The 24869-nt window shown below is 59.8% G+C and overlaps 1 protein-coding gene across 8 annotated transcripts in view; it reads left to right on the top strand.

Moving 5' to 3' along the window:
* The window catches only part of EIPR1 (EARP complex and GARP complex interacting protein 1), a 121265-nt gene that overhangs the window by 89485 nt on the left and 6911 nt on the right, over positions 1-24869 (top strand). For 7 of the 8 annotated variants that reach the window (XM_042933779.1, XM_042933777.1, XM_042933782.1 and 4 more), the window contains one exon: positions 13180-13279. In XM_042933779.1, coding sequence (XP_042789713.1) covers positions 13180-13279 — 100 coding nt within the window. Of the gene's footprint in view, positions 1-3213; positions 3309-13179; positions 13280-24869 lie in introns of those variants that run through there. The other variant, XM_042933784.1, reaches the window with a different exon arrangement.

The raw sequence follows: 24869 nt of genomic DNA on the forward strand, positions 1-24869 counted from the left end.
GGGCTGTTCCCGGGTGCGGGCCTGCTGGGGCGCCATGAGCATGTGCCCGCTGTGTGCCTGCCCTGTGGCATCATCACTGTTGGCTCAGGGCAGATGAGTCACACAGGTAATTCTGTGCTTCTCCACCTCCTTCTGATCACAAAGAACCCCCCCCCCCCCCACACACACACACACCCACCACTCTCCCTGCTGCCGGCGAGTGGAAGCCAAGTGTAAGAATTAGAGGCTCCGGTCTGTTCTGGGCCCCGTCTCCCAAGTGGTGCATCAGGGGGAGTCTACTGCTGCCTGGGGTCACGGACAATGAAAATCTCCTTTGAAGGAGAAGTTGCTAAACTGAGTAACCAGAGGCTTTCCAGGGTTGGCTGGGAAGTGAATGACAGTCACTGCAGCCGCTCACTGCCACCCCCAGACCCTGATGGGCTTGGGGGAGGGAGCATTGCTGTCACTCATTTGCCACAGGGATGGGGTGGCTGGCCCACAGCCACTTCCTGAGCTAGCTCTCTCCGGGGAGCAGACTTCCTGAGTGCAGGCGGAGGTGGGGGGAGGAACAGACCTCCTGGGCACAGGGGGAGGTGGGGGGAGCCAACCTCCTGGGCGCAGGGGGAGGCGGGGGGTAGCAGACCTCCCGGGTGCAGGGGGAGGTAGGGGGAGCAGACCTCCCGGGTGCAGGGGGAGGTAGGGGGAGCAGACCTCCCAGGTGCAGGGGGAGACAGGGGGAGCAGACCTCCTGAGTGCAGGGGGAGGTAGGGGGAGCAGACCTCCCGGGTGCAGGGGAGGTAGGGGGAGCAGACCTCCCGGGTGCAGGGGGAGACAGGGGGAGCAGACCTCCCGGGTGCAGGGGGAGGCGGGGGGAGCAGACCTCCCGGGTGCAGGGGTGGGGGGAGCAGACCTCCTGGGCACAAGGGGAGGTGGGGGGAGCCAACCTCCTGGGCACAGGGGGAGGTGGGGGGGGAGCAGAGCTCCTGAGTGCAGGGGGAGGTGGGGGAGGCAGGGGGAGGTGGGGGTCGCCATGGCACTGGAATGCCAAGTGGGCTGAGCAGGTGCGGACGTGCCCAGGAAGGTGGGCATGTGCGCTCTCATTAAAGGAGGGCAGTGGGTGTGAGCCACTTCCTGAGGTACTTTGGCCAGAAGAGAAAGGATTCGGCCTCATCTCTCTTTTCGTGTTTCTTTGATCGTAGTTTGTGATACAACCGTGGAAGAAATGCAAATTCAGAGGTATCCGCGACACCTTACAGAAGCCGTCTCTGAGGCTAAGTAGGAACGTGTGTTTGAAATTGAGAGATCTTATGACCGCTTTGCGGTCAACAGCGATGGAGAATTCCCGGTGACTGTGACGATACCGTCGCTGAAGGTTTATCGGATTTTATGAGGCTTGTGTTAGTGCCTTTTGGGTTTATGTGACCTAGGTGTGCTGAGGCGTGAGTGCTCCCCTGGTCACTGGCTCGCTTCTAACGTCCATTAGCTTTTAAAGAGGCCCAGAACGGGGCCACATCCCTTCCTTTGTGCAGGTGTCCTAGGACAACAGACAGACGCCTTCCTGTCTCAGGTTTGTTGAGTTCCCCGCACGCGGAGAACGGCTGACGCAGGCTCCCTTGCCCTCATCATGCCAGCAAGACCACGTGTTAGGGGGGCCGTGGAAGCGGTATCGGACCACAGCGTGCCGATACAGCTCACACTAGACGGTCCTAACACCGACGTCTGAAGGCCGCGCACAAAGTGTATTCACGTGCATTACCCGAGAAATTCATGTCGTTTCTACGATTTCAGTTCACGTTTCCCTGAAAACCATGGATCAGAGTGTGCTTCGTTGAACTCTCGTGTGACCCGACCAGTGTCTCCCAGAACGGGTCGGCTGACCCAGTGGATGCCAGTGTGTCCAAGGCACTAGTTTAGAAGAACGTAGCTTTTAGTTCTATTTGTGATGATTTAAACGTGAGCTTTAAATACGAAAGTTTCGAGCCTGAACTAACTCCGTGGGTGAGAATGTTTAAACATTTTCTCACTGTTTGAAAAATGGGGTGGGGCAGAGGAAAGAAAAGTAGGACAAAAAGCGGAGGAAGAACCTGAACCACTATTTGGGATTTGGGTGGACGGTTTTATTTCAAAACGTGCTTTTCTTCACAAGTCTGCTTTGAACTTGCTGAGAAGACCCAGGGGCACAGGAGGGTTGCTGCACCTGCCCCAGGGAGGGAGCAATGTCCCCGTGCTGTCCGGCGTGCACCCCTGTCCGAGCCCCAGGGGCACCGGCCACCGTGGGCCGGTGTCGGGGTATCCTTGGAGGGGCAGAGCTGTGACCTCTGGGTGTCAGGTGGGCCTTCGGTTCTGGTGATGGTCCGTCACGTGGAAGACGGACCGAGTCCTGGCTGTGCCTCGCGACTCTGGGGCAGAAGGACAGGACGGTGGCAAGCGTAGAAGCGTAGAAGCCACGCTCAGGCAGGGCCAGGCAGCGTGCCCATCAGCCGTGTCCACCCTTACGAGGAGCCCGTGGACCTCAGGCATTCCCATCGGGGAGGCTTCTCAGGGGTGCCGGTCTGGTGATTAGCGCCCATGTTTTCCTATGTCCACACTCAGGAAACGGACGCCTGTCTGTTGCTGGGTCCTCGGTGTCAGAGTGCTGACCGGGGCTGTGAATGCTGACGTCAGCCTCCACAAAAGAGACAAACGTCCGAGGAAAATGCCGTCCCCCTCACGCCCGGCCTGTGGCTCTTCTGCTCTGGCTCTGACCGGAAGTGTAGTTATTACCTGATGGCACTCGGAGTCTGTCCAGATGAGGGGTGTCAGAGCAAGCAAGCCACCCCCTCCGGCACCAGCTGGCCTGCCAGGGTGCCTGGGCCATGCCGGGACGCCAGCCTGCCCCTGGAAGAATCTGCGTGGCTCAGCCGTCGGGAGCCCACACATCCACAGAACTGGTCGAAGCGTGCCTCTCGACTTACAGTGTCCTTCCCTTAATCCGTGCGGTGCCCGTGCAGAGCCCGTGTGTTCGGTTCCGTATGTTCCACCAGGAGGACATTAACTGGATTGCCAGCTCTCTGTGTTTGAAAGAGATGTAGAACCTGGGGAACTAATTTATTGGATTTTAAAAGGGTTTTTCGAAATTCTGCTTGTAACCAATGACTTGGCAGATATGTTTCCTTCTTTTCGGTAAAGTAAGAACCCTGATGGGTTGTATAATGCGGCGGGAACCACATTGGTCACACGGCCGTCCCTTGTGCATTAGAGTCCATCTGTGTCCCAGCCGCGTGAGGCTGCGGCCTTGTGGGCATCCAGCCTTTCATGGACTTCCCACCCCCGGTGGCTGCAGAGAGGAGGTAAGGTGTGCAAATGCTGGGGACTTGAATTATTAAATTTGCGTTGAGGCTGTTTTAAGAATTTCTGGTGTCCTTTGCGCTGCCCTCACCCTGGGTGCCGGCATCCAGAGTGTGAATCATTCATTTTGGAATCCCTTATCTGAAGCACAGAGGCATGTATTTTGTTTGATCAGCATGAAACCTGCCAAATTAGAACCATCATTCCTGCCATTATGGTCCTTGTTAACTGCCTCCAAGAAGTTTAGATTTTTTATTTGGGTTTATTTACAGAAACAGCCCTTTTCTCGTATTTTCCTCTCCGTGATTATGAGGGGATATCGCACACTTATATTAGGTATACGCTACTTTGTTCTCCACTTGTTAATGTAATTTTATGTCCTCTCAAATTCACTGGCGGAGTGTGATAAAGCAGAGAAATGGATGATTTTTATGAACAGAGAAATAAACCTCTTCGTTTGGAGCAGCAAGTATGGCAGAAATTCTAGGTTATTTTCTTATGTTTATAGCGTTAGTTTCATGGTGATGATCCACGATAAAATAGAATCTCTCTTCTCACTGCACTTTGCATACTCCGGTTATCCCAAGGTGTCTGTTACTGGGCACAAACACCAATGATTTTAGGGGTTGCTACCTATAAACCAACAGCGGATTTTTCTGACGCTCGCCCAGGATGGGTGGTGACGGGAGAGGCAGGAGCGGGCCCCGCGGCAGCGTGACCGCGGGTGCTGCGGAGCACCTGTTTACCGCAGGTTCGAGGAAACGCCTGGAAAGGCCCACTCTTGGGAAGGGTCCAGTCGCCGAGCCTTCCCGCTCGGTGGCACGCGGCCCCGCAGAGGAGTGGAGAGACGCGGTCGTCACTGGAGCCGTAGGACGAGGGGCTTCCAGTGGGGAGCGCGGGGTGTGGGGCCCAGGCGCCCGGCGCGGTGGAGGGGGCGGAGCAGCCCCGTGCGGCTGGCGGCAGCTCTGGGCGCGTGGTCGCCCGCTTCGCGGCCAAGAAGGTGAACCTGGGCTTTCTGTTTTTACTTGGAGATCCGCCAGTGCTATTTCTTGTTTGACGGGAGCGTGTATTTCCTCCCTTTCTGTGTGTGTGGGGGGAGGGGGGTGTGTGTTTGTTTTTTCTTACAGTTTTTAACAGTGAGCCGCGCCCCTGCCCTGTGCTGCTGGGACGGGAAGGTGCACGTCCTGAACCGAGCCCACGGCTTGTTTCTCAGGCAGTCCCCCCTCGCTCCGGGGTGGGAAGTGAGGGTGTGGCGATCTGTCATCCCACCTCGGTCCCCGTCCTGTCCTCTCAGGGCACGAGCACACTCACCCTTCCTGCCTCCCCTGACCTCCTGGGGACTCCCCAGGCCTGGGGCCGCCCCCGACGACGGTGAAGTGTGGGGCTTTCCTTCCCATGCATGCCACACCGTTGGTGGCTTTCTCCTTAATCTAGGCCTTTTCCAGGAGAGCTAGCCAACTGTTGGTGACAGAGCCCATGGAAGTTTCTAAAGAACCTGTTTTCTCCTTCCTGGTTTTGCTTCAGGAATCTCTGGGTCTCCAATCTCTATGGCGAGATTAACTCTTGCATCGCGTAAAAGGCAGATGTGTTCCCTTTCTTTCTGATGCCGTGTAATTCAGAGATTACAAATTTAAATCCTCTCAGGAATGAATGGCACATACTCAGAGGCATACCTTAGTTCTGTCCTGTAGCTTATTCAGTCAACTCTCCCAGGGAGGCGTTTCCTCTGTGAGGAGCAAAAGTCTTAGTGTGGGTGTGTCTTCCTCGGAAGGCTGAGGCTCTTCTCCCACACGTATTCTGTGTTAATGGTCCAAGTCAAGGCCTTAGCTCCAGCTTAGCTGGTGTGTGTGCACACGTATGTGAGGTGTGTGGGGTGTGCGTGTGTGGGGGGGTGTGCGTGTGTGTAGGGAATGTGGGGTGTGTGTGCATGTGACAGTAACTCAGGGAACTCCAGAATGTTCTCAGATGCCAGGGGGAAAATCGCCTGACGCCTGGCTGACTTCTGCACCGACGGTCACCAGAGGAAGCACAGGTGCCACGGAAAGTGATGTTGGGGACTCGGGACCAAAGCCACTGGGCACGAAGTGGGCGGGACAGCGACACGTGATGGGGCTCTGGCGCCTTTCAGAATAGGTCAGGATTTGAGTTTCTGGCCTCCCTGAGGATTTTTTTTCCTAAATCCTGGTGGCATTCTCTTGGTGTGTGTAAGGGGGGTAATTTCACTATCACAGGCCAAGTTGGAAGGTGGGGTTAGGGTTTTTCGACAGGAGGCTGTTGGCGTCTGGGGTGGGCCGGTCTTGGCTGTTGAAGGCTGTTTGCGGGCCGCGGCCGCATCCCCCCAGCCTCTGTGAGCACCGGGCCCTCCACACTGGCGCTCCCTGTGCAGCCAACTCCCGACTGCATCCGACAGTGTCGAGCTCAGGGAGCGCCGACTTTGTGCGGGCCGTGCTCAATACCGACTCGCCTGTCTTCCCGAACCTGGGACGTTGGCGCACCGCTGTTAGCCCCCGGACAGATGAGGATCTCAAGCCCAGAGCGACTAGAAGTCGCAGGCATGCATACAACGGAACTTGGGTGGCCTTTGGGAAGAATTCCGTTTCCTTCACATGGAAACTTACCCAAGACACGTTTAAAGTAAAGCCGCACGCGACAGAGTGATGTCACCAGCGTGTCTGCGGATGTGACTGGGGTCGTATTACCCGCGTCAGCATGTGTATTGGCAGAGACCTGGACGCTTGTCCTCTGTCGTGGGGGTTCTCTCCACTGGGGGCAACACAAGAGGCTTGCACTTCCGTCAAGTTTAAACACTCTTAACGAGCACATATGACTTGAAACTAGGATATAAAATATGGCAGCTTCAAACGGGATCTCGGGGAGGCCGGGGCTATGGCTTCGTGTGTTTTATTCAGGGGAGAGCTCCTTCTTCGCCCACATAGGGCCACTTATTATTGAACTTGTTAGTCACCAGTGTACGTGCTGCTGCAGCTCAGGTAACAGGGAGCGTGAGGCAGGTGCCGGCAGGACGCGTGCAGTAGCCAGAAGGGAGGCAGGCAGCTGCCGGCAGACTCCCGGACTCCGCTGGCATCGAAGCAGACCCCAGTATAAAAGGCCAGTGACTTGGGGCCCTTTCATACGGGCCCCAGCGCTGTCCCACAGAGGGAGAGGGATGCAGCCCGGTGCCAGCCAGGGCGCGGGACGGGTCGTCTCGGCCAGGCTGCGTGTTCGCCGCACGGGCAGAAAAGGTCCACGGGATATGCCGCGTACGCTTCAAAGGAAATCTACCCCAAATGCTTGCGGTGACTAGAAAAGACCAAGGTTAGCGGTCCGAAGCAGCAGTCTCCAAAGTTCGGTGTCAGAAGGAGATGGTTTTCCGTCACGACCGTCCCATCTCCCCCAGCACACACACCTGCGCTGTGACGAGAGTTTCACAAAATGCCACCTATCGTGAAAGCAGGCGAGTGCGAGCAGGGGGGCTGGCTGTGGCACGAGGAGGCCCGTGCCTGGCCACCTGAAGGACTGCGTGTGGGGACGAGGATTCTGGAGCAGACGTCGTGGGCGGAACGGCCTTGGTGGAGGCTGCAGGTGCATCTCGTGCTGTGTCGTCCTGTCTCGTCACGTGCACGGCGGACTGTGCTACTGGGCCATGTGAGACCGCCAGCGGGGCCTGGAGCCTTCACCACCGTGGCGCGGCTCTTCTCAGGGGGAGTCCCCCGGTGGTTGGAAGTGGGCTGGTTGGACAGACGGCTCAGACCCCGAGCCTGACAACCTTCTGCGTCCCACGGCATGTGACGGGTGCCCCAGATGTCATTGGTTCTGCTTTGCTCGTGCCGCCCTCCTGCTCTCGGTGGCGCCCCAGCTGAAAGTGGTGTTCCTGTAAGAACAAGACCTCGACAGGTGTCTGTATTTTGGCGATGGGAGAGCACACACAGGCCCAGAGAGGGACTAAACTTGGGCTGTTGGTGGGCCACGTTCTCAGCTGACGGGGCAGTTAGTAGGAAAGTAGGAGCCAGGCAGACGGCGTTTCCAGGCAAGAGCTGGACGATCGTGAAGCCAAGGGCGAACTCGGTCAGATTTGTGCCAAGTGAGAAGTCAGACATTAAAAATAAGATTCAAAAGCTTCATCGCTTTTTTTATGTAGAATTTGAGAATGATACACGTAAGCAAATGACTCCCAAGGTTTTGCTCGCAGGAGAATTGTAACTCCGGAGATGGAGAAGGGCGGGGGTGCCGTGGATATCGTGCGCTTGGCGTCTAGGGTGGCGTGGACCTGCAGGTAGAGGTGCCCGTGGGGGGAGGCGTGGGGCTGCGGGGGGGCAGCCGGGCGGCTCAGTCTTGGCTTGCTGGGCAGGAACCCCCCCCTGCAGTTCAGCGCCCGGAGAGGGGGGGAGGGGCGGCCGGGGCGGACAGGGAAGTGCGGGCACCGATCTCACCCCGCACTTGGCCCGCGGGGTGTGCAGCGGCCCGCGGGAGAGTTGGGGAGCCAGCAAGACTGCCTGTTGATGAGGTGCCTTCGAGACTAAGTAGCCAACCCTCTTGCATGGGTTCCAAGATGGACCGATCCTCGCTGCGTGTGCTTGATAAATAGGCTCTTCGCCCAGCTTTATCTTTCATGCGTTAAAGTGCGCCGGACACATGCCGAGAGGGGGCGTAATTAATTCTTCATTCACGATTTCCCTCAACACCTCTTTGTTAAGTGCCTCTCCTGTGTGGGTCAGACTCTGTGCTAGGCGCCTGGCATACAGCAGTGGGCGAGTCTGGGCTTGTGCTGAATTTGTAGTCTGGCCGGGAAGCCAGCCACGAATGACCAGGGGCCGCCGCTGACCCAGGACAAGGGTAGTCCGCGTGGCCTCCGGGGGTCAGGCCTGGTGGACTTGGTGTTTCAGTCAAGCCCCTTCTGCCTTCCAGAAGCCCGTCTCTCTTGGTCCTGATCTGCAAACAGTTTTTTTTATTGAACTGACCTGTTCTTTCCAGGTTCAGACCTGGTCCTTGAGGAGGGATGGCCGTCCGCACGCAGCCTCGGGTCTCTGGAATCGATAGGATCCCTGTGTTCCTGTGTTCAGATTCTGGTGAATCTTCTCTCCGGTCCCTTCCTCACTTTGCCTTGACATTTACCTCTGCTGAGACGGGGGGGCATCGCAGAGCCATGACTTTTTAGGGACTCGCCTGTCACTCCTCGGAAGACGTATGACCACCTGGACGCGCTTTTCTACAGGCTTAGCGGGCCTCTCCCGGGCACTCGGTCTCCTGGACGTCCGCCAAGAATAAGTCTTACCCGGTCTCTCCAAAGGCTGATTGTGGTAGCGCTCGGGGCTTAGTTGCCACACAGTCTTCTCTGCAGTTTGGACTCCATCCTCCAGGAAGTGGGTATGAATGCACCTTGCTGAACAGGAAGAACTAGGAAATGAGTCTTCACCCCTCCTCTCCCCTCCCTCTCCTCTCCTCTCCTCTCCTCTCTTCCCTCCCTCCTCCCCTTCCTCTTCCCTCCTCCCTCCTCCCCTCCCCTCTCCCCTCCTCCCCTCCCCTCCCCCTCCTTCCCCTACCTCCCCCCTCCTCTCCTCCTCCCCTCCCCCTCCTCCCCTCCCTCTCCCCTCCCTCTCCCCTCTCCCCTCCCCCCCCCTCTCCCCTCCCCTCCCCTCCCCCCTCCTCCCCCCCCTCCTCCCCTCCCCCTCCCCCCCTCCTCCCCTCCTTCTCCCCTCTCCCCTCCTCCCCTCCTCCCCTCCCCTCTCCCCTCTCCCCTCCTCCCCTCCCTCTCCCCTCTCCCCTCCTCCCCTCCCTCTCCCCTCCTCCCCTCCCTCTCCCCTCCTCCCCTCCCTCTCCCCTCCTCCCCTCCCTCTCCCCCTCTCCCCTCTCCCCTCCTCCCCTCCCTCTCCCCTCTCCCCTCCTCCCCTCCCTCTCCCCTCTCCCCTCCTCCCCTCCCTCTCCCCTCCTCCCCTCCCTCTCCCCTCTCCCCTCCTCCCCTCCTCCCCTCCTCCCCTCCCTCTCCCCTCTCCCCTCTCCCCTCACTCTCCCCTCTCCCCTCACTCTCCCCTCTCCCCTCCTCCCCTCCCTCTCCCCTCCTCCCCTCCTCCCCTCCCTCTCCCTCTCCCCTCCTCCCCTCCTCCCCTCCCTCTCCCCTCTCTCCCCTCCTCCCCTCCCCCTCTCCCCTCTCCCCTCCCCTCCCCCTCCCCTCCCCCCTCCTCCCCTCCCCCTCCCCTCTCCCCTCCTCCCCTCCCCTCTCCTCCCCTCCCCTCCCCCTCCTTCCCCTACTCTCCCCCTCCTCTCCTCCTCCCCCTCCCCCTCCTCCCCTCCCTCTCCCCTCTCCCCTCTCCCCCTCCCTCTCCCCTCTCCCCTCCTCCCCTCCCTCTCCCCTCTCCCCCTCCTCCCCTCCCTCTCCCCTCCTCCCCTCCCTCTCCCCTCTCCCCTCTCCCCTCCTCCCCTCCTCCCCTCCCTCTCCCCTCTCCCCTCCTCCCCTCCCCCTCTCTCCCCTCTCCCCTCCTCCCCTCCCCCTCCCCTCTCCCCTCCTCCTCCTCCCCCTCCCCCTCCCCTCTCCCCTCCTCCCCTCCCCTCTCCCCTCCCCTCCCCCTCCTTCCCCTACTCTCCCCCTCCTCCCCTCCCTCTCCCCTCTCCCCTCCTCCCCTCCCTCTCCCCTCTCCCCTCCTCCCCTCCCTCTCCCCTCCCCCCTCCTCCCCTCCCTCTCCCATCTACCCTCCTCCGTCCTCACTTCTTCCCTTCACCCTTCTCCTTCTTCCCTCCCTCCTCTCACTCCTCCCTTCTCCCTCCTCTCTCCTTACTTCCTCCCTCCTCCCTCGCACCTCTCTCTAGTCCCTCTCCATCCTTTCCTCCTCCCTCTTCCCCTCACTCTCCTCTGTCCCCCCTCCTCCTTTCTCCTTCTTCCTCCTCCTTCTTCTCTCCTCCCCCTCCCCCCTCCTCCTCTCCTGCCCTCCTCCCTCCTCCCCCTCCCTCCTTCCTCCTCCCTTCCCCCTCCTCCCCCTCCCTCCCTCCTTCCTCCTCCCTTTCCCCTCCTCCCCCTCCCTCCCTCCTCCCTCCTCCCTCCTCCCCCCTCCTCCCTCCTCCCTCCTCCTCCCTCCTCCCTCCTCCTCCCTCCTCCCTCCTCCTCCCTCCTCCCTCCTCCTCCTCCCTCCTCCCTCCTCCCTCCTCCTCCCTCCTCCCTCCTCCTCCCTCCTCCCTCCTCCTCCTCCCTCCTCCTCCCTCTCCTCCTTCCTCCTCCCTTCGCCCTCCTCCCTCCTCCCTCCCCTCTGCCATGGGTATCAGTTTTTATAGCATGCCCTGTGACCCACATTCCTCCTTCAAACACCCTGCTGCTGTCCGGCCCACGTGTTTGCTCTGTGGTCTTGGACATCGGAAGCAGATGTGTTAGGACTGTGGGCAGACGGATGGGAAGGGGAGGCTCTGAGTAAGGGCTCGAGAGACACTGCAATTTAAAACATAAAACAAGCACATGAGCTTTAGTGGAGGGATTTTGATTGTGCAGATGCCTTTAAAGCTTTTTCTTGTTTTACGGTTGTTGGCTGTTTTCCCGGCCCTCACGCACTAGCGGTTAGCTAAATGTACTTTGAAATGGTCTCGTTTTTTTATGCGGCTTCTCTGCTCTTACCTGGATTCTTCACTCTTCCTTGAACTTGTGAGCAAGTATTGATCACGTGCTGTGTGCCTCAGACGCCGCTGGTCACGACGGGACACGGGAACGGGCTTTGACAGCCTGGGGCTACTCCCCAGCAGACTTTAACCTGGCCGGGGAAGCCACGGTCAGAAAAGTCGTGGTCCGTCTTTGGCATCGAATTGGCTGACTCTTACCCTATGATTTGTTACTTTCCCGGGAATCTCTGGCTTTCTGGTGTTTCTGTTAAAAATTCCACAAATCCCTGTCACTCAACTTCCTGACTGTAGCGTTGCTGACCCTGGATGGTCAGTTCCTGTCCTGTGGTCATCCCCACGGGTCATCCCCATGGCTATGCGGCCCTGCCCTGCCCTTGTGTGTGTGTGTGTGTGTGTGTGTGTGTGTGTGTGTGTTTGTGTGTGCGTGCGTGTGTGTGTGTTGGGGTGGGGGGTGGATGTAGTCTGTGAGTGAGGTCCGGTGAGGAGCTCCTCGTAAGTCCTCCTAGGTGTACCGCTCCTAGAATATCGTGTTGAGGGTGGCATCTTTTTGTCCCCACAAACCCGTATGTTGAAACCCTCATCTCCGGTGTGTTGTATCAGAAGGGGGGGGCCCCCCGGGAGGTAGATGCGGTCTGAGGGCGGAGCCCTCTGGGTGGGATAGGGGCCCCTCTCCCTCTCTGCCGCACCCGGGACACTCGAGAAAGCAGCGGTCCTCGGCAGAAGCACCCTCGCCGGCTCCCCGATCTTGCACGAGTGTGGGAAGGAAATGTGTGCCGCTCAGGCGGCCGGGCCGGCGGGGATCTGTTGCTGCAGCCCGGGCTAAGGGGACTGTCGGGCACAGGTAAGTGCGGTGTTCTCTCCCGGGACAGGCCGGCGCCGCCCCCTTCAGCCTTCTATCCCGGTTTGTGTTTTCCCTGGCGCTCCGTGTCAGGCGTGTGAGCTCTGCAGGGGCTCACCTGTGCAGATGCACTGCCAGGACGGACTTCGGCCACCTTGCTTCGGGCAGCGTCTGAATGCAGAGTTCGGGTTGGCCGTCATCGCAACAAAATCGGAGCGGATTTCAGAACCTCGCTTCCTGGCGTCTCTTCCAGCTGCTGTGTTTTAATTTTATGGGCTGGATTTTGTGCATTTTTCGCCCGTAGTGTTAGAAGGATGCGCTAGGCCGTGTCTGATGCAGGAATGATGTACGCGGTCATAGTGCTGTGAACTTCACGTGCGTTTCTTCAACTGTAAAGGAGAAAGACGTTGTGGTTTTGAATTGTGTTAATGTTGTGATTAAAAGTAATCATAGCTGCGCTGACGGCCTTGAAAAGCTGGTGTGAGGGACTTGCACCCGGGGCTGCCCCCGCCCCCCGTCGGTCAGTATCGTGCTCTGTCTCCTGGCATCCGCGGTCACCCCCGCCTGGCGTCCGTGGTCATTCCCACGTGGCGTCCACGGTCACCCCCACGTGGCAGCGACGTTCTCCTCTGTATAAGCACTTGAGGGATTCATCAGGGAGACAGGAACCCTGAACACTTTTCATCTCCACGGCTTTACCACGGAGGTGATGGGTTTGTGATCTTTGATCAGTGACTCACATGTGTGTGTTATCAGCTGGGGTGGCTTTGGCTGCAGGTGACAGGACACTGGCTCAGACTGGCCGGCACGTGATGACATTACGTGACGTCATAGGCAGGACCCCCCACCCCCCACCCCCCCGGTCACTGTGTCAGCCGCGTCCTTGGGCTACCAAAGACGTGGGCATCCTGCCCCAGACGGCAGTGTCTATCCTGGGCCTCCTCGAGCCCCGGCCCCCAGCAGGCCGCTTCCTGTCCACCTGGCACAGCTGGTCACCTGTCCGTCCCTCCATCAACAGGAAGACACATGGGCTCCGGCAGCCACAACGAAGCAGCCCAGGCTGGGGGCCGCAACCACAAACCTTATTTGTCACGGCTCTGGGGGCTGGAGTCCAAGGTCGGGGCATCAGTGCGGGTCCCGGCGAGAGCCCTCTTCTAGCTGTGTGCTCAGGTGGCGGGAGAGAGACAGAGACCACAGGGAGAGGCAGCGGTGGGGGGGTCACGCGTGTGCCGGTGCCATCGCGGCCCGCACTCACCTCCTCGTACCCGGAGGCCCCGGAGGCCCGGAGGCCCGGCCCCCTAACCGCGGCCGAGTGGGGAGGACGGACGTTCAGCGGGAGAGGGCGCCCGCGCGTGGTGGCTTGCAGTGGGTATGGGGCAGCCACAGACACAGGTGCGGGGCCTCTGGCGTCAAATTAATGGGGCTTCCTCTTCCTGCAGTGTGGTGTGGGAGCCCACGGGGGACGGGAGGAGAGTCATCTCGCTGGCCGACAGCCACATCCTGCTATGGGACCTGCAGGAGAGCTCCAGCCAGGCCGTGGTGAGTGACAGGGCTACGGTTTCCCGTGTTGTGTCGTTTTATATGTTTATTATATTTTATTTTTAATTTTTTTTTAGTGTTTATTTCTGAGAGAGCGAGGTGGAGGTGGGGGCTGGCGGGGGAGGGCAGAGAGAGTGGGGGACAGAGGACCTGAAGCAGGCTCTGTGCTGACGGCAGAGAGCCCCATGCGGGGCTAGTTTAAAAAGTTTTTTTAAATGTTTATTTATTTTTGAGAGAGAGACAGAGCATGAGCCGGGGAGGGGCAGAGGGAGAGGGAGACACAGAATCCGAGGCAGGCTCCCGGCTCCGAGCTGTCAGCACAGAGCCCGACGTGGGGCTCGAACCCACAAACTGCAAGATTGTGACCTGAGCTGAAGTTGGTTGCTCAACCTACTGGGCCACCCAGGCACCCCTTAAAAGGTTTTGGTTTTTTTTTTAAAATTTTTTAAATGTTTATTTATTTTTGAGAGAGAGACAGAGCATGTGCCGGGGAGGGGCAGAGGGAGAGGGAGACAGAATCCGAGGCAGGCTCCCGGCTCCGAGCTGTCAGCACAGAGCCCGACGCGGGGCTCGAACCCACAAACTGCAAGATTGTGACCTGAGCTGAAGTTGGTTGCTCAACCTACTGGGCCACCCAGGCACCCCTTAAAAGGTTTTGGTTTTTTTTTTTTAATTTTTTAAATGTTTATTTATTTTTGAGAGAGAGACAGAGCATGTGCCGGGGAGGGGCAGAGGGAGAGGGAGACAGAATCCGAGGCAGGCTCCCGGCTCCGAGCTGTCAGCACAGAGCCCGACGCGGGGCTCGAACCCACAAACTGCAAGATTGTGACCTGAGCTGAAGTTGGTTGCTCAACCTACTGGGCCACCCAGGCACCCCTTAAAAGGTTTTGGTTTTTTTTTTAAAATTTTTTAAATGTTTATTTATTTTTGAGAGAGAGACAGAGCATGTGCCGGGGAGGGGCAGAGGGAGAGGGAGACAGAATCCGAGGCAGGCTCCCGGCTCCGAGCTGTCAGCACAGAGCCCGACGCGGGGCTCGAACCCACAAACTGCAAGATTGTGACCTGAGCTGAAGTTGGTTGCTCAACCTACTGGGCCACCCAGGCACCCCTTAAAAGGTTTTGGGTTTTTTTTTTTAATTTTTTAAATGTTTATTTATTTTTGAGAGAGAGACAGAGCATGTGCCGGGGAGGGGCAGAGGGAGAGGGAGACAGAATCCGAGGCAGGCTCCCGGCTCCGAGCTGTCAGCACAGAGCCCGACGCGGGGCTCGAACCCACAAACTGCAAGATTGTGACCTGAGCTGAAGTTGGTTGCTCAACCTACTGGGCCACCCAGGCACCCCTTAAAAGGTTTTGGTTTTTTTTTTTTAATTTTTTAAATGTTTATTTATTTTTGAGAGAGAGACAGAGCATGTGCCGGGGAGGGGCAGAGGGAGAGGGAGACAGAATCCGAGGCAGGCTCCCGGCTCCGAGCTGTCAGCACAGAGCCCGACGCGGGGCTCGAACCCACAAACTGCAAGATTGTGACCTGAGCTGAAGTTGGTTGCTCAACCTACTGGGCCACCCAGGCACCCCTTAAAAGGTTTTGGTTTTTTTTTTTAAATTTTTTAAATGTTTATTTATTTTTGAGAGAGAGACAGAGCATGTGCCGGGGAGGGGCAGAGGGAGAGGGAGACAGAATCCGAGGCAGGCTCCCGGCTCCGAGCTGTCAGCACAGAGCCCGACGCGGGGCTCCAACTCACGGACCGTGAGATCGTGACCTGAGCCGAAGTCGGACGCTTAACCGGCTGAGCCACCCAGGGGCCTCTACGTGTTGTGTGTTTTTAACGGGACCTATCGGCTGAATTGAGAATACACGTCTTGGTTCGTGTGTGCTTAGAATCCTGATGTTGGTTAGGAAACGCTTAGTGCACGGACAGAGCCAGCAGTCAGAGAACTGTGTGATTGGCTGTCTCCGGTGAACGCTGTCTGGGACCGGGCACACGTAAGACTCAGAGCCACAGGCTGACACATCTCTGCCCTTTGGCCCATTTGCCATCCTGACGCATTTTCTCATTTCCAGTGTGTTGTCTTTTCCACGGACGGACACTGGAAGTCTGGTTGGAATCCTCTTTTAGGTAGGAGCGGTCATAAAATGCTGATTTCCTGGTGCTCGTGACCTGTCAAGTGTCTGCGTGAGTTGTAAAGAGGGACGGTGACCTGTGACCCGTCTGCCCTGTGGCCTGTGACCCCCGGTGGCCTTGCAGCTGGTCTTCTGCTCACACACGTGCTCGCGCCTTCTCACGGGTTGTAGTCCTCGGACCGTGCACGTGTGGGACAGAATGCAAATACCGGCCAGAGTCCTCCAGCCGAACGGGACACTCGAGGGGGACCTCGTGCCCGGGGCCATTCCCTGTGGACCTGCAGGTGTGCGGGGAGCTGGCCCCTCACCCCCTCCTGTGGCCTTGCTGTGGCGTCTGGGTCACGGGCGCAAGCTGCCTCCCGACCCTCCCACGCACCTCTCGTGGGCGTTGCTGCAGAGCGGACGGGGGGGCAGGAAGGGGCCAGTCCGTTCCCGCTGGACTGCAGGGGCCGGAGAGGCCGGGGCGGTGACGGGCCCTGCACGCGTGTGTGCGTGCACTCGGTGCCGCCCTGCCCCCTCGGCAGCCCGTCCTGAAGCCAGACGGGGACGCCTGTCCGGACCCTCGGCCGTCTCGGAATGACACCATGTAGGGGGATTGATCTGTGACTTATTTTCTGCGGAGACCAATTTAGGCTCCTCTGCTTCGTTTTTATCCGCCGTCAGCAGTTCTGTCGACAGCACTTTGCGGCCCTCTGCCGGGTGTTTAATACGGAAACCTTCCTATGGATCCTGGCCACCTTCACACGCCGCTCCTCGGGGTGTTTTTTGCTGGAGGGTATCGTCTGCTGCGGTGAATCGAATCCTGTGCTCGCTGCATCATTACCTTTTGCAATTAAATCGGAGGTTCTTTGCCATTTGTAATCGTTAGCAGAGCCGGGGGGGGGGGGGGGGGTCTGCAGGGGGAGCTTCCGTGGGGTCCCGGCTCTGCCGAGGGCAGAGGGGACGCCTCCCTGTTCTGGTTCCCGCTCCTCTGTCTCCAGGGCCCGGTGGCTTCCAGCGGCGGTGGGAACAAGTAGCTTCCCAGGTGCAGCGAGCGAGCGGCCGAGCAGGAGGACGATGGGCGCCTTCAGAGTTGACTGTCCTCTTCCTTCCGGCCGCGCGTCCGTGTGAGGGCTTCTCGAGGATGAACCCAGGGTCACCTGCTCGTCTGTATGCACCCAGGGCCACGGACATTCAGGAGTGCCTCTCTGCAGGAAGAGAGCGGGCGTCAGGGACACAGTGTTGGTTCAGAAATGTGGTCTGAGGTTGAACACACACCGGGAGGATCGCCTGCACGTACACGGGGGAGGAGCTGGTGGTGACGGGAAGGTCATTCGGTCCAGCTCAGGGCACGTCCACTGTGCCAGGAAGTAGACAACACACGTTTGTCCTTGGGGACGGGGAGACAGGGACTGCCGGGTGGCAGCTGGGCCTCCCTCAGGACGAACGCACCAGGTGGCCGGGGCCCTGGGACTCCTGACCCCGGGGTCCCCCTCTCCCGTGGGAGCCCGGCTGTCCCCTGCCGTGCTGTGACCCCTCCTTGCTCCCGGCCTGCGTCCCCAGACGTGTCCCTGAGCAGAGAAGGAGGCTTGTGAGGCCACTGTCATCTCCGATGCCAACTGCTCAGCAGTAGCAAGGCCGCGGGCCAGCGGGCTCCCCTCGGAACCCGTTCTCCTGTCCTGGCTCTGCCCTCTGCTGATGCGGCCCAGCACGGGGACCTCGCTCCCGGCCCCCGGGGCGGTGCAGGCAGACATGGCCACTCCGCCCCACGCCATGTCCCTTTGCTCTCTGCCCTTTTGTGTCGTCAGCGGGACCTCTTGCAGACGGAAGGTTGTCATCTTGTTTTTAATAGACCTAAGTTTTGGAGAGGTTTTAATGGGTTCCCAGCAAAATTGAGGGAAGGGAACAGACACTCCCCCCGACCTCACACGCACACCTCCCACCATCTGCGTCCACCCCAGAAGGACATGTGCTGCACTCGCTGGGCCCGCTACACAGAGCTGTACTCCCTCGTCCTGTGTCCAAGGTCTCTGGCGACGTGGTGGCTCTTTCCCTGTCTGATTAGAGAGGAGGGTCGAGCACCCATTGCCCAGAGAGTGCGGATCCGTCCCGTGTGCCTGTGGTCACGCAGCAAGTGTGGACGGCTGGTGCTGAGGACACACGGGAGGGTTGGAGAGGTCCCCAGACACCCACCACGTGGCTTCGAAGCCGTAACAGGGCTCACGAGGTGTTTCCACAAATCTCTGTCCCTCGCTAATTGTAAAGCAGTCCACGTTCATGTAAAGAAAGACACAGACCTTGGGGTCACAGAATTCGACGCCCTCACTTGACAGTTGAGAAAAGTAAGACCCAGGGAGCCAGGGGACGTCGTGGAGGCTGCAGGGTTTGAATGGCAGATTGGGGACTGCGGTTGTGACGCCGCACGAAGTGTTTGCCGTGGCCCCGCGCGCGTGCTCTGAGCCACGTTTGCACCCCTCCCCGCCCCCCTCCCCCCCCCCCCCCCCCCCAGGGCCCGAACCTCGGCGCCTGGCTGTCCCCACCGGCCAGTCGCGGTTTGTCTGCGAGGGCGGATGTGATGTTTGGAAATGGTCAAGATTTATTAGGAGGAAGATCTTGTAAATAAGGTAGCTGCCCAGGCTTTGTAAAACCGGCCCGTGCAGCACAGGTTGCAAGTCTGGAAGCTGGTTTTGTTGTGAGCCTCATACAAAGCGGTCCTGCACAGATGAGAGCACTCACTGCTTGCCTGCGGTCGGCGGGGCGGGCGGGGCTTCAGGCAGCGGTCACCGCGCTTTCTGTCTCCGGATACTTGTTTTTACAAAAAAGCCGTCTTCTTCAAGAAAACACGGGGCAAGTCGTTTCCTAAGTTGCGTATCTCATGTGGCATAATAGCTACATATGGCTTTGATTTTGTAAATGTCGGAGACAGCTAATATTCTTTAATCTTCCAGTTAGATCTTGGAAGAAATCGCCAAATACAAAGAGCTAGGCATCGGTGTCTGGCAAAGTGTTTGCTTCCCAGGTTCTCAAAAGACTTCTTTCTAGTAAGAGCGGATGATAGAGGGGAGAATATGTTGCACACACGGGTGTATTTAAGGGACGCAGCTGCCGCGGCCGGGGGAGCGAGGCGTGCGTGCCTCAGTGGTGCCAGGCGGTGAGCCCTGCCGCGGCCCGGGGCTGTCTGAAGAGGGGCACGTGGCTGGGCTTTGAATGCAGACGCACGGCCTCTGCCTTCCTGCACTTGGCCGCCCGGTTCTGGGGTGCGCAGTGTATGGCTGATTGAGTTTCAGTTCCCAGGCTGGCTTTGCTGCGATGGGCTGGGCCGGGCGTGGGCCGGCAGCGGGCCGGCAGCCGTGCAGAAGGGAGCCCTGGCAGGCACGAGGCACAAGAAGGACACACTGAAGGCCGTGGCTCTGTGGGGTGGGGGTGGGGTCCAGGCAGCCTCCCGAGCTTTGGAGTCAGGTCCCTTTCCCGCCACCCACAGGGTGACTTCGGGTGAGTTGCTTGGCTGCACTGGCCTCAGTGTCCCCATCTGTAAAGTGGGGACCGGTTTCCACACGTATGAAGTGGCCCTTACGTGAGGACAGCAGGCCCCTCGGTGCCTGGCACACAGGCCTCACTCGCCTGTTGGCCGCACGGTGGGGGTGGGGGTGGGGGTGGGGGTGGGGGCCGGATGAGCGTCTGGGTGAGTGGATGGGTACGGCGGCCGGAATACGCAGTGCTTAAACCTGGGCTGTGAACAAGAGTCGCTGACTAGGATCCCAGTGCGAAGGCCAGAGGTACAGGGAGAGAAACCGAGATGCCGAAAAGCAGTCTGTGTTGACTTGATAATTAAATTCCTCCCCTCAGAGCCAGCAGGGGGGATCACAACTCACACGTGAAGGGCGCGTGTGTGATCGCTGCACTGCTTCCGGGCTTTTGAGCCCACGTTACGTAAAAGCTTCCCCCTCTCCAAAGAACGGCCTGTGATTAGATCTCTCTCCCCAGCAGATCGCCAGAGTCTGGTTGGCGCGACAGGAACATTGGTTACGTTCTAGTCCGTCTTGGTCAGGAAATTGAAATCTGCACTCACAACCTTTGCGGTGTCGAGTGTGGGGCTGAGGTCAAGCCTGCAGGTGTGGGAGCAGGACGCACGGTTTCCTCTGCAAAGAGAGCTCAGGTTTTAGAGCAGCAAAGGGGCAAAAGCCCTCGTAGTTCTGTTCCTCCTGCAAATAGAGTGCTGTTTGCAATACGCTAAAAATAACTTTAAAACGGCCTCAGATTCCCTCCCCGGTGTTGGCACCTAATACCCTGTGTGCATTTTCAAAGACAGGCTGGCTCTGGTTCCCAGGAGGCCAGCTCCGCAGAGCCTGGAACACCTTCTCCCGGGGAACAGAGTCCCCGCAGCAGTGTGGGGCCCGTTCAGCCACCCCCGTGACCCTGGACAGCTTGGGGCGGAGGGGTGGCAGGACCGCCCTCTGCCTTCCTCAGGGCCTCTGTGCACACCAGCCTCGCGGCCAGCCCTCCTCTCCCACGCCTCTTCCACGTCTGAGGGCAGTGACCGGCTGGGGCTGTCCTGTTGAACCCGTTCCCGTCACCCCATCGACCCTGATGACTCACCCCACGCCTTCCGTCCACCCCTGAAGACAGACCAGGGCTCCGGGCATTGTCCGGGCCCTGGAGGCTCTCATTTAATTTCCACGGCCCTGCGGGGTGGGCTCCTGAATAGCTCTGTCTCATGGGAGAGTTACCAGAGGGAAGCCAGGCTCGAGGGGACCATGCCACTGGCCAGGTCGCTTGGAGTCACAGCTGGGGCTCATGCCCAAAGCTGGGGCTGGAATTTCCGGCCTGAGAGAGGCAGGGGACACCCGATACTCGAAGGAATGCCCTGTTGGTGTCATCTCAAACGGGCACTGTAGGCGTGCCAGCATGCGTTTGGCTGCAGGACAAAAGAAATGACTTAAAGACTGAGGGAGTTTGCTGGCTGATGTGACAAGGAACGTGGCTATAAAGCAGCTCTGGGTTTGTCAGTCCGGTGTCTCAATAGCATCAGGACCCAGCCGCTTGGCACGCTTCTCTTGTGCTGCAGTCACACGGTGCTGCTGTCTCCCGTCACGCTTGCAAGGTGACTGCAGTGGCTCCAGCCATCGCATCCAGACTCCCACATCATCCACAAAGAGCAGACTTCTTGCCTGCATCCTGTTTGTAAGGAAATCTCTTCCTGGAAGTCCCTCCGTCCCGTCTTCAGACACCGCCACGTGCGCCTGCCGAAACCAGTCGCCGGCAGGGACACAAGCCCGTCACGTGTGCCTTAGAGCAGCCCCCTAGTCCCCGGGGTGGGGAGGGGCCGCAGCCCTGCCATTGCGTCCCTTGCCGCCCTCCTTCCACGGAGGGGGGGGGGGGGTGGCCCTTTCTCAGCCACTCGCCCGGCATCTTTGGCGGTGGCCCGCACGTGCCTCTTGTCTGCTGTGCTCCTTCCGCCGAGCCCGGCGCCTTGTCAGCCCGGGGTCTGGGCACAGACAGTGCGGCTGTTGTGTCTGGAAACACTTTGCCGGCTCTTCTTTGTGCCCACGTGGCCGCTCACGGCAGCGCGAGTCGCAGAGTTTTGTTCGCCAGACTTGTGGTGTTTTGTTCACACGCTGGGGCGGGTTCCGTCTGTGAAGAGAGGTGTGGGGGGCGGCTCTAGTCCCTCCCTCTGGAGCAGGAGGCTCGGGACGGGGTCGTTGTCGTGAGTGTTGAAGAGCGGGGTGCCGCGTGAACTGCACTCTGGGGTTCCTGCACAGCTCTGTCTCCGTGTCACCAGGAAACCTAAGCGTGTGCTCGGTCAGCCTTAGAACCTACACGGCGAGGTCTCCTTCCGGCGGTCTTGCAGAGGGACCTTGGGCACGGCGTTCCCGCTGCCCTGGGCGGATCGTGCGCTAGGGAGCGCCCAGGTCCTGTTCCTGCCCCACCGCTGTGTGAGACACGGGGCGTCGCCCAACCTCTCTGGTCTCAGATTTCCCGGCTTGACGTCAGGGGGCTAGACTGGCCCATCACTCGTGGTCTCCCCTCTCCTCTGGTAGGCGCTCATGTCCCTTATCTCTAACAAATGACCGGGAACGTGGCTGCCTCCCGCAGCCCCCACCTGGCACGACAGTTTCTGTGACCGTCAGGGACCTGGAGGCCGGGCACCCCTGGCGTCTCTCAGGGGCCGCGTGCAGGAGTCAGTGTCTGGGTCTCATCAGAGGACTCGACCGGGGCGGGGGGGGGGGGTTGTGCCCCAAGCTCAGGATACCGTTGGCCTGGGGCCTCGGTTCCCTGCACGCGGGCCTCTGAGTGTGGCCGCCAGCCTCATCGAAGCCAGTGGGGCAGTGGGGAACCTCACATGGTGTAGGACGCCCCTTGGCACAGAGGGCTCCGTCGGTTTGAAGGCTGATACCTAGGGAGGGCCCTGCCCGCCACGGGCTGTCCGGCCTCCTGCCCTCAGGCCATCGGGCTGACCTTCCACGGACCCTGCCCACTCAGCCTACACCGCCTCCCCTCTGCCCTTTGTCCAGTCAGGATGTGTATGTTTCCCGTCTCTGCCTCACTGTGCCTGCCTCCCTCTGCTTTCACCGATTTGAGGTGTGTGCGGCCTCAGAGGCCATCCCGGGTCCTCACTGTGCCCGGCCTGGCCCCTCCAGCTGGCCCAGCGCTGTTTCCTCTGGGATGTCCGGATTTCCGTTGTAATCTCTCATCCTGGCCGTGCCACGGGCTGGCTGGGGTTTCCTTGCAGTTATTACCCATCTATACCTGGGTTTCCTCATCTGTGATGTGGGTCTGTTAGCATGTACGTCGTGCGGCTGCAGTGACCTCACCAGGACAGGACCGCGCGGTAGCTGATAACCAGTTAGCGTTCCCACCGGAGCGAGCCTCACATGGAGTGCTCACCTCTGCAGCAGGGGGGTGTGGTGCGGGCCGGGTCACCGGCCCTCTGTCCACCTGTCCCTCTGCCGTACTCGGCGTGGCCGGGGCCACTCGATGTGCTTGCTGACGGCCGCACCGCTGGTTGCTGGTTGGTTGATGGATTAATTACCAGCTGCCTTCAGAAAGCTGGAAGAGTCCGGAAGCTGGAGGCCGGAGGCTGGTTCTGCGGAGTGAGCTTTGGAAGCAGACGGTGCTCGTTAGTTTTGCCGACTTAACCTCTCCGAGGGGCCCTGATGGAATCAGAAGGGACACGAGTGCCGAGGGCTCGGTGACGAGGCTCAAGGGTCATCCGTGTCCGGGGCGATGTGGTGACGCTTCCCCACCAACCTGTGGACAAGTCCCCCTGTCGAACGTACATCCCCTTCTTCTGAAGGTGTGACCTCGTGTCTTTACCTTTCTGAAGCCTGCGGTGACGAGCCGGTCTGTGTGACAGAGAACTAGGGAGCTGTGTGTTGAGTTCATTGTCCTGCCTGCTGATCTGATCTAACCCGTCCTCGGCAATGTGGAATAGCACCTGGAGAAATCTTGTTTGATTGATTTATTTTTTCCCTAAAGGAGAAACTTCGAGCATACTTCTTAGCCAGTGCCGGGAGTGTGGCGGTTGAAACCGGCTGGCCCGGCTCAAGCCCCCACGGGTCTCTGGCGCCTGGTGTGGAACCTTAGCGTCTAGGCCGCGATGCCCCCTGCGAAGCGGGCACCTGTCTTCGCCTCCCGCCTCGTTCTTACTCATGATCCTCCGTGGCGCGGCCTGTAGGTCCCCGTCGTGAATCGCCCGCCACCGTTCCGTGTCGTCTGTGGCTTGGTGGGGGTGGCCTGCGTGCCCTGCGGGGTCCCCCGGGGGCTCCGTGCGGGGCCACCTCCCACAGACCCTCAGGCCTCGCGTTCCCAGGGGCCCTGGCGCCCGGGCTGCTGAGACGGCCCGAGATGGGCCGCGAGGTCTGGTGCCAGAGCAGGAAGGGCAGAGCCCCGCCCCTTCGGCTAAGTGCGCCGTCTGTTGTCCCCACGCGGTCCGCCTGTCCTTGTCACCCCACCTGCTTGGCCGCCGCCCACTGGTCCTGGTGGCACCTGACGGACTGGGCCGGGCCACGTCCCTCCCCAGGAATCTCTCAGAGAGTCTCAGGGTCGGCCTGGTCTTCTGTGGGTGTCTGCTCTGGGTGCCGCTGCCCCTGCCTGGGGGCTGGAGGGAGCCAGAGCAGCTCAGAGCGGGTGCGGACAGGCACAGGGGTGAGGGGTGAGGGGCTCTGGTGTGAGTCCCCACGGATGCTGTTCCCGATGTCGCCCCGAGACGCCCCGGGTCCCGGCTCAGCCAAGGCCTCCTGTTCCCAGGACCGCTCTGCCCCTCGTGATCCCTCGCCTGACCTTGCTCTTCCGCCTGTGGCCCTGAGCCGCTGCCCTCGGTGTCCCTTCACGGCCCCCAAGAACTCCCGGCACACGTGTGGGCCTGCGTCCACTGGACCAGCAGTGGTCAGCCTGGGAAAGCCTTGTGTTCATTCTCCACGTTCTCCCGTCGTGAGCTCGTCTGGCCTCGGCCTCTGTCCCCAGCCACTCCCCCCGTCATTTCTGGGCACGCCCCGGGCCTCCTTGGGAGATGGCTGCCCCCTGGGTGCTGTCCTGCCCTCCGGCCGCGTGACTGTGGTCCTGCTGTCCCCAGAGCGCCGGGCTGGTCGTGGCTCTGCTTCGTGCACGCCTCGCCAGCACCGCGTCCCCGTGAGTAGGACGGACACAGTACCTATTTCTTTTCTTTTTTTAAAATTTTTTTTCAAGTTTATTTATTTTGCGAGAGAGGCAGAGAGAGCACAAGTGGGGGGCAGAGAGAGAGGGTGAGAGAGCACCCCAGGCAGGCTCCGTGCCGTCAGCCAGAGCCGGACTCGGGGCTCGAACTCGTGGACCGTGAGATCATGAGCTGAGATCAAGAGTCGGATGCTCAACCAGCCGAGCCACCCTGGTGCCCCCTCCCCCTTTTTTAAATTTTTGGTTTTTTTCACAGTACCTGTCTCTTGCCTGGAACGGAAGTAACCCTTTAACTATGTGCCGAGAGAGGATTAATAGGTTGTCCTTGCTGCCCATGAAGGCGGAGCGGAGACCTCACCTGGGGTGTTGTGAGGCAAAGGCCCAGCTTTGCCAAGGAGAGGGCTTGGGGGCGGGCGGGGGCCAGGCCTGGGGCAGCTGGGTGGGGGCGAGGGAAGGCCTCCCCTAAACCCGGGAGGCGCATGGTAGTGGTGGCGGCTTGGGGGCCTGCGGGGAGCACGGGCACTGACCGCCCGGCTGTGCCCGGGGGGACATCGTGCCCGTGTACTGTCTTAGAGACGCCCCTGCCGTCCCGACTCAGGATGCAGCGGGCACTGGGCGCCGGGGCGCGTGTGCCTGGACCTCGCCGGACGGGATGTGGCCGTCGGGGAGGCCAGGTGACTGAGTGGCTGGGCCGTGCTGCCTTCGGGCTGGAGCAGGCCAGCCCGGCACACCCTGGCAGGTCTCCTTCAGCACGGGGGCTATTCATATGCTTTCTATTTTTGCCGTGCTTGGTTTTATAGCTTTTTCCAAATAAGGTTCAAACGTTTTTGCCTTTTAAG

Source organism: Panthera leo, chromosome A3 (assembly GCF_018350215.1).
Source record: "Panthera leo isolate Ple1 chromosome A3, P.leo_Ple1_pat1.1, whole genome shotgun sequence".
NCBI classification, from domain to species: domain Eukaryota; kingdom Metazoa; phylum Chordata; class Mammalia; order Carnivora; family Felidae; genus Panthera; species Panthera leo.